The 12,666-nt window shown below is 41.9% G+C and overlaps 1 protein-coding gene across 1 annotated transcript in view; it reads right to left on the bottom strand.

Annotated features, from left to right (window-relative positions):
• The window catches only part of hs6st1a (heparan sulfate 6-O-sulfotransferase 1a), a 63,862-nt gene that overhangs the window by 3,977 nt on the left and 47,219 nt on the right, over positions 1-12,666 (bottom strand). Inside the window, exon 2 of the mRNA XM_086094830.1 lies at positions 720-942. Coding sequence (XP_085950956.1) covers positions 720-942 — 223 coding nt within the window. The remainder of the gene's footprint in view (positions 1-719; positions 943-12,666) is intronic.

Genomic DNA, 12,666 nt, shown 5'->3' with positions numbered 1-12,666 from the left:
ATAGACTATTAGATGGAGAACAACAATGTTAAAACCCCCCCCAAAAAACATTAAAAAAAGGAAAAAAAAAATACAAAACAATAGACATTGGATGAAAAATTTCCAAACTGACCCCTAATTTTTTTTTTGAAAAACAAAAAATCCCAAAACATTAGATTTAAAAAAAAGGAAAAATACAAACGTATAAAAACAAACAAAAATATTAGTCAGAAAATATTGTGAAAAAAATACAACTACTAGGAAAGATACTAAAATATTAAAAAAAATTGCTGTTGCGACATACCCAAAGAGCCCAAAGATAATTACTGCTCTCAGCTACAATATATACAAGAGTAGCCATTATTAAAAATGAAACGGAAAAAACAACCATCTGTAATGTTATCACTGTTCATCGATAACGCGCAACTGTATGCGGACGCTGTCAAACATTTCGAAGATAATGCGGTCAATGATGATGTGATTGCAAATGACCTCCACAGCGTGTCCACTTTGGACGGAGATCCCGGCATGAGAGACGGCGAGAGACAGATACAAATCAGCTAACTCGGCTTAATTTATTACTCATGTTTGTAAAACAACAACAACAACAACAACAACACACACACACACACACACACACACACACATTGTAAGAGAATCTTGAAAAAAATGATCGCATATTAAATCGCAATATTGAAGATCACGATTACATTCTTTCTGAAAAATCATCTGAGCCTCACCTGTCTGTTGTTAGCCAGGTTGTAGGGACAGTCCATGAACTGCTGCAGGGTGCACCCCGACCAATCGGAGCCCTCGTAGCAGGACGGCAGCTCCTCCGGCGTGGGCGTGCGCCCGTCGCACATGTGTAGCGAGGTCTTCCACGTGGCCCCCCGCTGCACGTGGCGCCACTCGCTCAGGTAACGCGACACCGGGTCCCTCAGTAGCGTGATGTAATAGAACTTCCTGTTGGAGGAAAGACCAAAAAAAACCACAAGGTGAGCAAATTGCACTGAAGATTGCGCGTGACAACAAGGTTAATCAATAAGCTAACGGCCGCGTTTAAGAGAGAGTAAAAACAAGAGGACGCTATTTAAATTAATGACTTAGCTCGCACCGAGTGGCACAGCTGAAATGAGGGGGGAAGGGGGGGGGCAGTGGTGACATGATAATAAGATGCAGTTCTCTTTGTGGCCAAGCGGTGGCGACGTTTACTGCACAACAAGCTAGCGGATATTTCAGTATTAAAAAAAAAAAAAAAGGCCAGATGATGATGCATCTAACAAATGTGAGCAGCAGCAGACTGGAAAACAACATGGGAGACCACATTTGACAGGAAGTGCGTTTGGTCAGTCTTCAGGTCGCAAAGAAAAAAAAGAAAAGAAATAAAAACGCTGGCACAATCACATTTCACGCCGTTCGGGTAGCAAAAGCCTTGGGACGACCCCACAGAGGGATGACTCATGCTGCATACAGCGTTTATTCTTCTTTTAGGGGATGTGCGTGTGTGAGTTTTGTTGTGTTGTTGTGTGTGGTTGTGTACATTGTGTGTGTGTACTTTAAAGTAGGGCTGTGCAATAAAAAAAGAAAAATGTTAATACTAATTTTGAGTGGTTTAAATTGAAATTGCACTTTATTATTATTTTTTAAATAACTAATTAAATAAATTTTGTTTCATCCAAAAGGAACTTGCATGATTATAGTGTTTCAGGGAATTTTATTTGTCTTAATAATTTTTAAGTTTCAAATTGTTCTTGATAAATGAATAAATTCAATTATTACCAAAATAATCGTGATTAATATTTTCTTCATGAAATAAGGTGTCAAAATTATTATTATTATTATTTTGATAATCAATGAATCGTTTGGCGCCATCGTGTATCTTAAAAATTGTCCAAATCGTCTGATTTCTGTAGTCGTCCATAAAAGCAGACTGTTTTGTTTCTCTGTGTTTTTTTTTCTTCCAAATTCTCAAACATCGGCATTTACTCATTAATTCATGCATTCTTGAGCATTTTCTTCACCGTCAACTTGAAATAATGTTAAGTGTTTGACTGAAGGGGTGGAAAATAAAACATGTTCTTAATCCAATTAAATCGACAAAATAGTCATCAGATTAATCTATCAAAGTAATCGTTAGATACAGTAAATAAAGCTGCCTTGCCATGTTTATTTTTTATTTTTTGGAATGTGTTTGTTTTGTTGGCACAATGTTGGTGTGCGGCTTTTTGTCTGCATTTGTGCCGTTTTCCTTTTGTTTGTTTGTGTGTTGTTAGTGTGTTAATGTAGCACATCAAACGCCTCCGGAAGGGAACCTCCCACCAGAGCCGAGACCTTTCCAGGACTTCAAACTCCACCTAATTACTGCAGTCTAATCAATCAACACGTCCGCATTAGTGTGTGTGCGTGCGTGCGTGCGTGTGTGCGTGCGCACGCAAGTGATGGTATGGATTCATCCTTGAACACACACACACTCTCTGTTAGCATCCATCCATCAGTAAAGCTTTGGTTTTGACAGACGCCGAGTTGTTGATTACACACAAGCGTGTCATGCTAAAAACCTCATGTGCCTCCATAAACCTCACAAAACCTCAAATCGGATCAAATCTAATTTAATCGGGGAGATCCCAGCCGACAAACCAGGCGCAACCCAAATGTGTCTCCACAAGAAAAAAAAGAAAAAAAAGAAAAAGTAATGCACATGGGGGGGATCACAGATTATGATGAGTGAGCCCTAAATCCAGTGGCAGCTGGGAGATCCTGGGCAAAGAACCAAACGCACCCTGGATCCCAGGATGGCGCAAGAAGAAAGATCAAAACTGAAATCCATCAATCTTGTCCTCATATCTAATAGCGGGGCGAAAAGTGCTGAGTGGCGGGAGGCCCAATCAAAACGGGAGCTGGCTGCATTGTCCGGATTCCTGCGATGACACGACCACCATTCCTAATTCTCCCCACAGTGCACCACGTGCGAGTGTGTGTGTGTGTGTGTGTGTGTGTGTGTGTGTGTGTGTGCCTATTAAATCAGCGGTGACATTTCCCTTCCCATTCTCAGCTTACATACCCCTGCAGAAACTCGGCACCGTTTGGCGAAGAGGAGGATGAGGAAGAAGGTTAGCGGGGGTTGTGGGTGGGGGGTGGGGGGTGGGGGGGCGGATGTGAATTTCAATTAGTTTTTTCTAATACTATGAAAGCAGCGAGGGCCCCGAGTCCAAGTGATTTATCAAAGTTATGGCTGCACCTATAATGAAGGCAGCAGCGTATTAGCAGACACAAATAAATAAAACACACTAAACTCTGCTTGGTCTCACTTGCTCACACCAACTTGCTCGCTCAACACACACACACACACTAGTCACTACCTCACTCATTCACTTGGGGTCACACTCCAAATTCTGCTGGGTCACTCACATGCTCACTCGGACTTAAGTGCGTCTTACTCACTCACTCACTCATTCACTCAAACTCCAAATTATTTTGGGTCACTCACTCACTCACTCACTCACTAAATTCTGCTGGGTCACTCACTCACTCATTCACTCACTCACTTACTCACACTCCAAATTCTGCTGGGTCACTCACTTGCTCACTCGGACTTAAGTGCATCTTACTCACTCACTCACTCACTCACTCACTCACTCACTCACTCACACTCCAAATTCTGCTGGCTCACTCACTCATTCACTCAAACTCCAAATTCTTTTGGGTCACTCAGTCACTCACTCAGTCACTAAATTCTGCTGGGTCACTCACTCACTCAAACTCTAAATTCTGCTGGGTCACTCACTCATTCACTCACTCACTCACTCACTCACGCTCCAAATTCTGCTGGGTCACTCACTCACTCATTCACTCAAACTCCAAATTATTTTGGGTCACTCAGTCACTCACTAAATTCTGCTGGGTCATTCACTCATTCACTCATTCACTCAAACTCCTAATTCTGCTGGGTCACTCACTCACTCAGTCACTCACTCACTCACTCACTCACTAAATTCTGCTGGGTCATTCACTCATTCACTCAAACTCCTAATTCTGCTGGGTCACCCACTCACTCACTCACTCACTCACTCACTCACTCACGTGACGCGAGTCTTCGCACGGAAGTGGCATCCGCCCGCAGGCGCCAAGTCTTATGTCTTTATGTGCAATAAAACCATGATGGGGTCTCAATACGTCATGTGACGCTTTGTCACAATTGGGGCGCGTCAACCAGCAGCTGCTTAATGCTCTTATGCAATATACACTCAGCAGACGTTAACATTCGATCCACTATTCATTCGCAAGATCCAAAATGAGAGCAGCATATAAAATTCGGTCGGCTTTGTCAAAGTTAGCCCAAATGCATCTTTCCAAATATTACATCTGCGAGCCGCCTCGAAGCCACATTTGCCACTTTCATATTCGTGATACGGCGGAAACAGCTGTCACCACAATAAGACAATTCATATGGTTAGAATTCATACAATTATACGCGTAGTTGCTCTTTGTCTTTTTGGGCATCATTCGTTTGACAGTTTTTTTTCCTACCAATTTGTCAACTGAAAGAACTCTCGTGTATTTTTGGCGTGCACGCATGTGTGCGGTGTCAAGCAAATCAGCCGGCACTTTACAGTATTGATTCATCTTTCTTTCTTTTTTTTTTTTTTTGTCTTCGCAGTGCAAGTGCTGCGCAGCTAATAAAGTGGGCGTTTGGCACCGACGAGTGCAATGCGGCTATTTTCTGAGCCATTACTACTTTGGCCCTTTTGTGTGTGTGGTGTTTTTGTTTGCCGCGACTGAACAGAATCGAACCTGCAAGTGTGGGCTTAAATCGTGCCATATGTGAGGCAGACTAATAGTAAAAACAACAATTCCACTTACTGTATCGTCGGCCATTATTGCTTGTCGACTTGTCTCAAGTTTTGAAAGGACACAAATGATAAGGATGTTTTTTTTCAATATTTGGCAGAATAAAATACCGTTAACCGATTAATCAGACAATAAAAAAAAAAAAAAACTTAATGAGTGAATGCACATTTTCACACAACGAAAAGTCATTTTAGGGAGGCTTTTATTTATCCAGAGTGGTGAAAGCAGTTGTTGTCGATCTGGCATCCACACGCATTCAATTATCTTAAAACAACCCGCATCTGCTGCGTGAACTCACACTTTCAGACTCGGCAAATGTGTTGTCTGCCAATTAATCCTGGTGCTTACTTTTTATTTTATTTAGGGAGGCGTTTATATTTTTAGAGTGTTGACAGGAATTGTCATTGCGCTGATGTCAACATGCGTCTTATCTGATTAAAGCATCTGCTGCTGAATGGGCAAATTTGTACACATTTTTTTCTCTGCAGATGAATCATGGCGATTTATTAGAGGAAGGCGTTTATTTTTTAGAGATCTGTATTGAAATGAATTGTCATCATGCCGATGTCACCGTGCCTCCAATTATCTTAATAGATACCTGTATTGGCAGCCAGAACAGGTCCTTTCCAACAATGCATTTTCTCAGTGAATTAATTGTGGGAGGCATTTATTTTTCAAAAGCATTAGAAAAGCAATTGCCACACTGACATCCACGCATATTTAATTATCTTAATGAAACAAGACTGCCTAAATGGGCACTTTCAGACAAGGTGAGTTTTTTTGGCAAATAGATCCTGGTGGCTTATTTGAGGAAGGCTTTTTTTTTTCTTTCTAGGGTGTTAGACGCAAATGTCGTCGTCGCATTGACATCATCCACCAACTGAGCGACTTACAATGGCTGCCTGAATGGGCACTTTTGGACAAGGCAACTTTTCTCAGTGAATCCATCGAGTGGCTTATTATAGGAAAGGCATTTATTTTTTCTAAGAACACTTTGCGTGTGGCCACGTCTGAAGTGCTGTCAAGGAAAACATACTCGCGGAGGAGGGCGGAGGGAGTTATCCTGAGAATCCCAAATGATGACTTCTAAAACCTCTAACCTCTTGTGGTTTTAAGTTTCTCTTAATCACAGCCTCCCTCCACCACTAAAATGACTCATGTGTGCGCCACCAGATTACCCCAAATTTGCCCTTCGAGGCATTGGGTTGTGTTCAAATGCTGTTACGATACCGCGACCGAAAGCGTGTGCTGCAAATCCAGGGACGGATCGCAGAAGAAGATTAGGAACTTTTGCATTACACGTTTGACAGGTCGAGTTGAATGGTTTGACTTTCTTTTCGCCATATTCTAGCACGGTTCTTGTTGTTCCACTTTTAATATGTTAATAAAATAAAAAAAACTGTCCGCACAGTGAATAAAGGTTTTATGAGGATAGGATGACAGTTAGAGCATGTGAAATAATTAACTTGATATTATTTCCTGCGGGAAACGGTTAACGAGAGGGCAGGACAACCGGGGGTGGCTAGCGGCTGCACAAATCACCAGCGGACAAAAGTGTCATTTTAATTTAGGGGCGGTGTTTAAATTTGAGCGTCTGGCCTTCAGAGCGACGTACGGGTGCGCATACCAAACTAGCAAACAAAATGGTGACGAAGGCCGCCGCCGCCACTTATTATTTGTCTGCGGATGTTTGTTAAAATTTAAACTTCTTGACTAAAAACGGTGGCAATTCAACTCTGCCTTGAAAATCCTTGAAAGGGCGTCACTTCCTATAGATCCCACAAGATGGCGGCAGAGTATTTAAAACGGAGACTGGTATTCTGTTCAGATTGAGTAAGTTACTGTGGCCTGTAACCGCCATCACGAGGCTCATCAATATTTTTTTCAATTTGGTCTTTGTAAAGGTAATATTAATAATAATTTGATTAATTTTCTGAATACACAGACATGTTTTAGACAAAACAAACAAAAAACAATACTTGTACTTTGCGGCGCCACGGCCGACGCTCGAAGGAGGTGGATGATGACCACGACAGATGGGAGAAAGTTAAGTAGGATCTACCAGAGGGTGGCAAATGACAAGATAGCTAGGTAGCTAGCTAGCTAGCTAGCCCGAGAAAGGAGGCAGATGTCCCTACAAGTGAGGATTTACTGCACCAAGACGGATGTAAACCAGCCGAGGTGGAAGTTGAAAGTAAAAAGAAAACTTTTTAGAGGGAGGTGAAGCAGCCAAAACACGCCAGCGTACTCCCCTTCCCAAATAACGTGTCCAGTTAGCATACGGACGCGTGCTATTTATCTTGAGGCCGCCATTTAGATGCGCAATGAAAAACAATGAGGCACATTTAACCGTCAAATAGTTTTAGGGCATCGTACATTTTAAAACGCCACACAGATGGGAGAATGTGACTGAGGCAGTCTGTGGGATCGCGAGCACGTTGCCAGATAGCCGAATGTGCCAACCCTCAATTACAGCAAACAATTAGAAACAGCTCTAAATCCACGGTATCGGGAACCAGTTCGAAAAGGGTTCGACGGGCTTTCCCGTTTGTTAAGCCGAGGGATTTGTTGCATTTATTGATTCTCAGCAGGGACTAGAGCCAAACTATCACTCCGCCTTCCAGCAACGAGCTCTTTCTAAATTTGTGCCAAAGCTTTGTTTTAAAACGATATCTTTCTTTTTATGAGAATTACAATTTGTTTATATACTTAGAACAACTCAATCGGTTGTCCTAATATTCCCACTTCAGTCTGATAAAAAGACATTGTATTTTTTGAAACGATACCCTTTAATCACTGGTACGACAACAAAACCACTTTCAATCTAAATTGGGCGTGCGTATCCGCGCACAGTATTTTAAACTCGGGCACCCTCGTGCGGAAAACGACATCAAGCCGCCCCTCGCGTACAGTATGTGTGGAAACTGGAAATGTAAGCACACTGCTCACCTGGGAGCCATTTGCCTTCAGGAGTCCGTAACCGGGGCAATTGCTCAAGAAAATGCAGCTGCCAGGGTCACGGGAAACATCTCCATAAGGTCGCGAGTGTTGGCGAGGGAGGCTAACGGCAACGCTGCACATAATTTCACGCATTGGAGGACGCGGTCACGGCTGCGGTGGGTCGGAAAAGACTCCGAATCGGCAGCTGTTTGGAAACCGCAGAGGAATATTATGTTTTAGTTAATGATGTTCAACAAAACTGATTGAAAACGACAGTAAGCCCTCGTTGAGTCGTAAATCATCACCCGCAAGTACAGAAGGGTGAATTTGTCTACTTACTAAGTTGACTGTCTTCCGAATCATTTTTGTATACGGTGTTTCAGCATGGGAGATTTGGATTGTTTTTTTTTCATTTACCTGCTTTTTTTTGTCCTGCAACTTTATTCATTCATTCATTCAAAATAACCACAACTTTTCAAATGATATTATACTTGAGCATTTAAAGTATTAACATGGGCAACAATTCTATATTTCTTTTTGCTCAGGGCTTGGTTCCTAAATGCCGGTCGCATCTGTTTAGGTTTCACGAGTGTGGCGTCATTTTAGGGGAAAGCCTACGGACTGCCCTGCCGCTCCCTTAGCTTTCCAGGGAATGGCCTTGTGGAATGTGTTGGCTGAAGGACAGATGATATCAGCCCTGGGTGCGTGCGTGTGTGTGCGTTTTGAAAAGAGAGGGAGAGGAGCAACACGTCTGGACTTGATTGTGAATGGCGGATCAACGGAGACATTTAGGTTTTTTCTTTTCTTTTTCTTTTTTCTTACCGCAAAATGCGTCATTGCCTCATGATCAATGTACACGCACACAAAAAGTTAAAGTGTACATAAAGGTCTTCTAGATTTGACACATCCAAGAAAGAAATCAAGTCAAGCCATGTATATAAAACGAGACTTTAGCGCTAATTGCTAGCTAGCTTGCGAGCTAACTGGCTTCCGCTGCTCCTCTCGGCTGGCGGACGAGTGGCAGGCTTGGCCATTTAAATAACGACATGAGCCATTCTGCAAGTTGTTCAGTAAGTTTCTGTATGTAGCAAGCAATTAGCTAGCTAGCTAGCTAATTGCTTGCTGTAGTGCTAGAAATGGGTCCGTTTGGATATGGACAATTTTGAATTAAGCAAGGTCTATAAATGATTACTCAATTATCACAATATTTATAAATTGATTTGCTATTCAATTAGGTGTTGATTAATTGTTGCATCTTTGAACGCAATAATCATATGATTCACCATAAAAAAGTGGTTTGAGGCCCTAGGCTTTAAATTGATCCAAATTAAAAAAATAATAATAAATAAATAATGAAATTGTAAAATCACTCATTTAATACGACATTCTAGCGCTAATGAGCATATGTAACAGCGACATGTTACCGTAACTGTACATGAAATCGAATAAACAAGAGTCAGCATCAGACCACCATTGACTTCTGTCCAATAATGAGGCACCGAGACGGACAGAAATAGACACCTCGGCCTCAGACAAGCTCCGGGGTCATGTTTTCTTCCGCCCGTGTAGCGCTTTGACTCTCCGCCTCCGAGTCGATCGATGGCAGTCTCCAGGCTCAGACAACTCGATGGTTTGAGTTTTTTTTTTTTTTTTACTTTTTAAACACACAGACAAGTGTGAAAAATAAAGCAGAGACAAAAAGAAAGGCCAAGGGCAATGTGAAGCTTTTGCAGTACAGATGTCGGCATTTTCTTTCCATTAGAAAAATCCCGACAGACGCATCTTTTCAGACAGAATCGGAGGAATTTTTAAAGGTGAATGCCGATTTCGTTTGTTTTCAGAAATTGTTTCTTGAGACGTTTTTTTGTGGGTCATAGCGACATGAAATTTAGTAGACATGAACTGGCGGCTTTGCGGTATGATTTTTTTTTCTTTTTCTTTTATTTCATCGCATCTACTGAGACAATTTTTCATTCCAACAGAAGGAGCCTCAATAACAACTGGTTTCAAAGAGAAGCAGAATGCAAGAAGGGAAGAAGAATAAACAATCAGCCCACATGCAATAAAGCTTACCTGCCACAAAAAATACACATTTTCACAATTTACCATCGCCCATCCATCTAGACAACAAGGTTCAAATACGGTTAGCAATCAGAAACAAACTCTAGTAGTTCGTCTTCAAAAGACTCCTGGAAACGGACAAAATAAAATGTCTCCTTCGAACCAAAACAATTGTCTTTGTCTGTATTTTTTTTGGTCATGGCTTCTTAAGACTTTTTTTGTGGGTATATTCACGATAGACATGACTACTACATTTGACTAGCATGAAACTAGAATTAGGAGGTTTGTCTTTGAAGGACACCTGCAAAAGGTCAAAACGAACCTTTAAATGTCCTTTTTAAATTAAAATGGCGGATATTATGAGTGTTTTCAGGCATGGCTTCTTGAGACTTTTTTTTTGTGGGACTGTTACTAATTGATTACATGTTGCTAATTGAAAGTGGCTTCAGGGGCCACATTTCTAAACACGTTCAATGATTACAGTCGGTGGTTATGATGTCCGTAGCACCTCCTTTTTTTGTTAATTTCCCACATAATCATCATTTTAAAGTCATTTAAAGTTGTGTCGTACCTCCAGCGGCAGACGTCCATCAGCAGGTCGGCTCACTATCAGGCGCGTCACATTTGCGTGTTTATAGCTCCGCTCTGTCGTCCGTTAGCAATGAATGTCCGTGCGGAAACACGAAATATTGCTTCCGGCTCGCGCAAATATGTTTTCTGCATAATGTGTTATGATGTAAATATCGACTTTAACGGGGAAATCGGACTTAAGCCGAAATTCGGGTTACATCGCCAGCGTAGGAACGGAACTCCGCCGTAACTTGAGGACTCATTACATTTGGGAAAGATGGACGGAGGGGTTGAGGGGGATTCATTAAAAAAAACAGAGAACGAGCAGGGGTTCGGGATAGAGCCCTGACCTGAATAGCATCCATCCATCAATAATTGACTCCCCCAAAATGTTTACATAATTGCCTATATTAATAATTTAAAATCTAAATATATCCCAAATTATGACCACAAAACGTATCTACTGTATAATAAATACAGTGTAAATCAGTTCCAGGGACTTTGATAGTATCTTAGCAGGTTGTTTTTAGAAATAGGTCAAACCCGAGTTTTTCAGCAGTTCAGCGTAAGTCGAGTATAACGAGACAAAATACAATAAAATGAGCAGAAAATCGGAATCTGAACAGTGATGGAAATCTTGTCAAAACAATGTCATATTGTTTGCGTGTTTCTTTTCTAATCTGTGGCACATCTAACATTTGTCTTATTTCCATATTAGCAGTTTTGTTCCGAGAAGAAGGAACTGATTGGCTTCAAAAAAAGAAAAAAAAAGAAAAAGCTTTGTTGCCCAAGCGTTGGGCTTTATCTTTGGTTTTGCGCCAAATGATGATAAATAATAGCGAGTGATTGCCTTTGAGACGCGGCGGGCAGCCCAAGCACATCAATTCATTCATTATTTTCTGGCTATTGTTTCATGAGGAGCAATAATGACAACAACAACAAAAAACATGCTGACCAACACGTTGCGCACACACTGTGGACTCATTCATCAGATTAGTGAGGTTCAAATACATCGGTGAGTTCAAAGGGGAAACAATTATAACATTCTAGTACATTCAAAAGGTGTTTGATAGGGTTGAAGTTGGGGTTTCGACAGGTTGTTTCATAATAAAATCTGACCGGTCGAATCCTAACCCAGATTGATTTATTAATTGGAGGTTTTGTCAAACGTTTTGTTTGTATATAGTACAGTACAGTACATGCCCACTATTTGTGCATTTATTTGCATGTATTTTTCAAAACTGTTCATCTATATTCGCACTATGAAGGATCCATCACATCATTTCATCGGCCTGCAAAAAGAATCAAGTGGACCGTCTGATTCCTCTCTGGTCGGTCATACATCGCGCCTGATAGCGAGGCCAAAACCATCAACGCTGAGATAATGCTATGACTGTGCAGCACCACCCACCCGGGACCACTGCTTAATATGCACCTGCACAGTATGACCTCACTCTGCCGAGGTGATGATGTCACTTATCGCCACGTCCTCATAGATCGTTTTTAGCCCAAAGGTGGAGGAGATAATGAGGAGAAAATAGGCAGCGAGGAAGAAGAGGGAGGCGAGCCAGACATCGGGGGCCATTAACGCCTGGGTAAAAAGGGGGCTAATGAGGAGGATACCAGGGTGCCTCTCTCTAAAAAAAGAGAAGCAGCCACACCCTCTTCTCCTCTGGCTGGGATTAAAGTGTGCGACAACCCCCCCGCTAATCAGTTGTCACATACCAGACTGAAGGCAACAGGGTGTTCACTGTGTGTGTGTGCGTGTGACTGGAGGGGAGAGTGTGAAATTAGACTGATAAGGTAGAAAAACCTCCCCACCTGCCCTCTCGCACCCCCATTGAACCCAAATCACGCACACAAATTTGCATTGGACACATTTAGAGTAGACCTGACTTATTCATTTATGATAACGAAGAGGGGGCCCAGTACAAAACCCTGCAGCACCCCCTTTCGTATTTACACACGTTGTAAATTTGAATGCCACACTCAATGAAATCAGATGAGATCAGTTCTCCAAATAAGAAGCAAAAAAAAAATGCTAGTGCTAATGCTAGCAGGCAATGTAAAGTCTCATTGATGCGGTAGAAAATCAGCATTGAGTTCTCGGAGTGACACGCGAACGTTCGTGCGACGCTTCCTATTCACTAAGAGTTAAGCAGCAGTCTCAACAATTCCCCGCCAACTCGGCAAAACAAACAAAGCGCAGTCAAACGGAGGATTCCTCTCGGAGGAAGGGCATCCTTGAAAAGCAAAAGCAAGAATTGG

Source organism: Leptonotus elevatus, chromosome 14 (assembly GCF_054856555.1).
Source record: "Leptonotus elevatus isolate MCC_2025b chromosome 14, RoL_Lele_1.0, whole genome shotgun sequence".
Lineage (NCBI taxonomy): Eukaryota > Metazoa > Chordata > Actinopteri > Syngnathiformes > Syngnathidae > Leptonotus > Leptonotus elevatus.
This window is presented reverse-complemented; position numbering and strand designations above follow the sequence as displayed.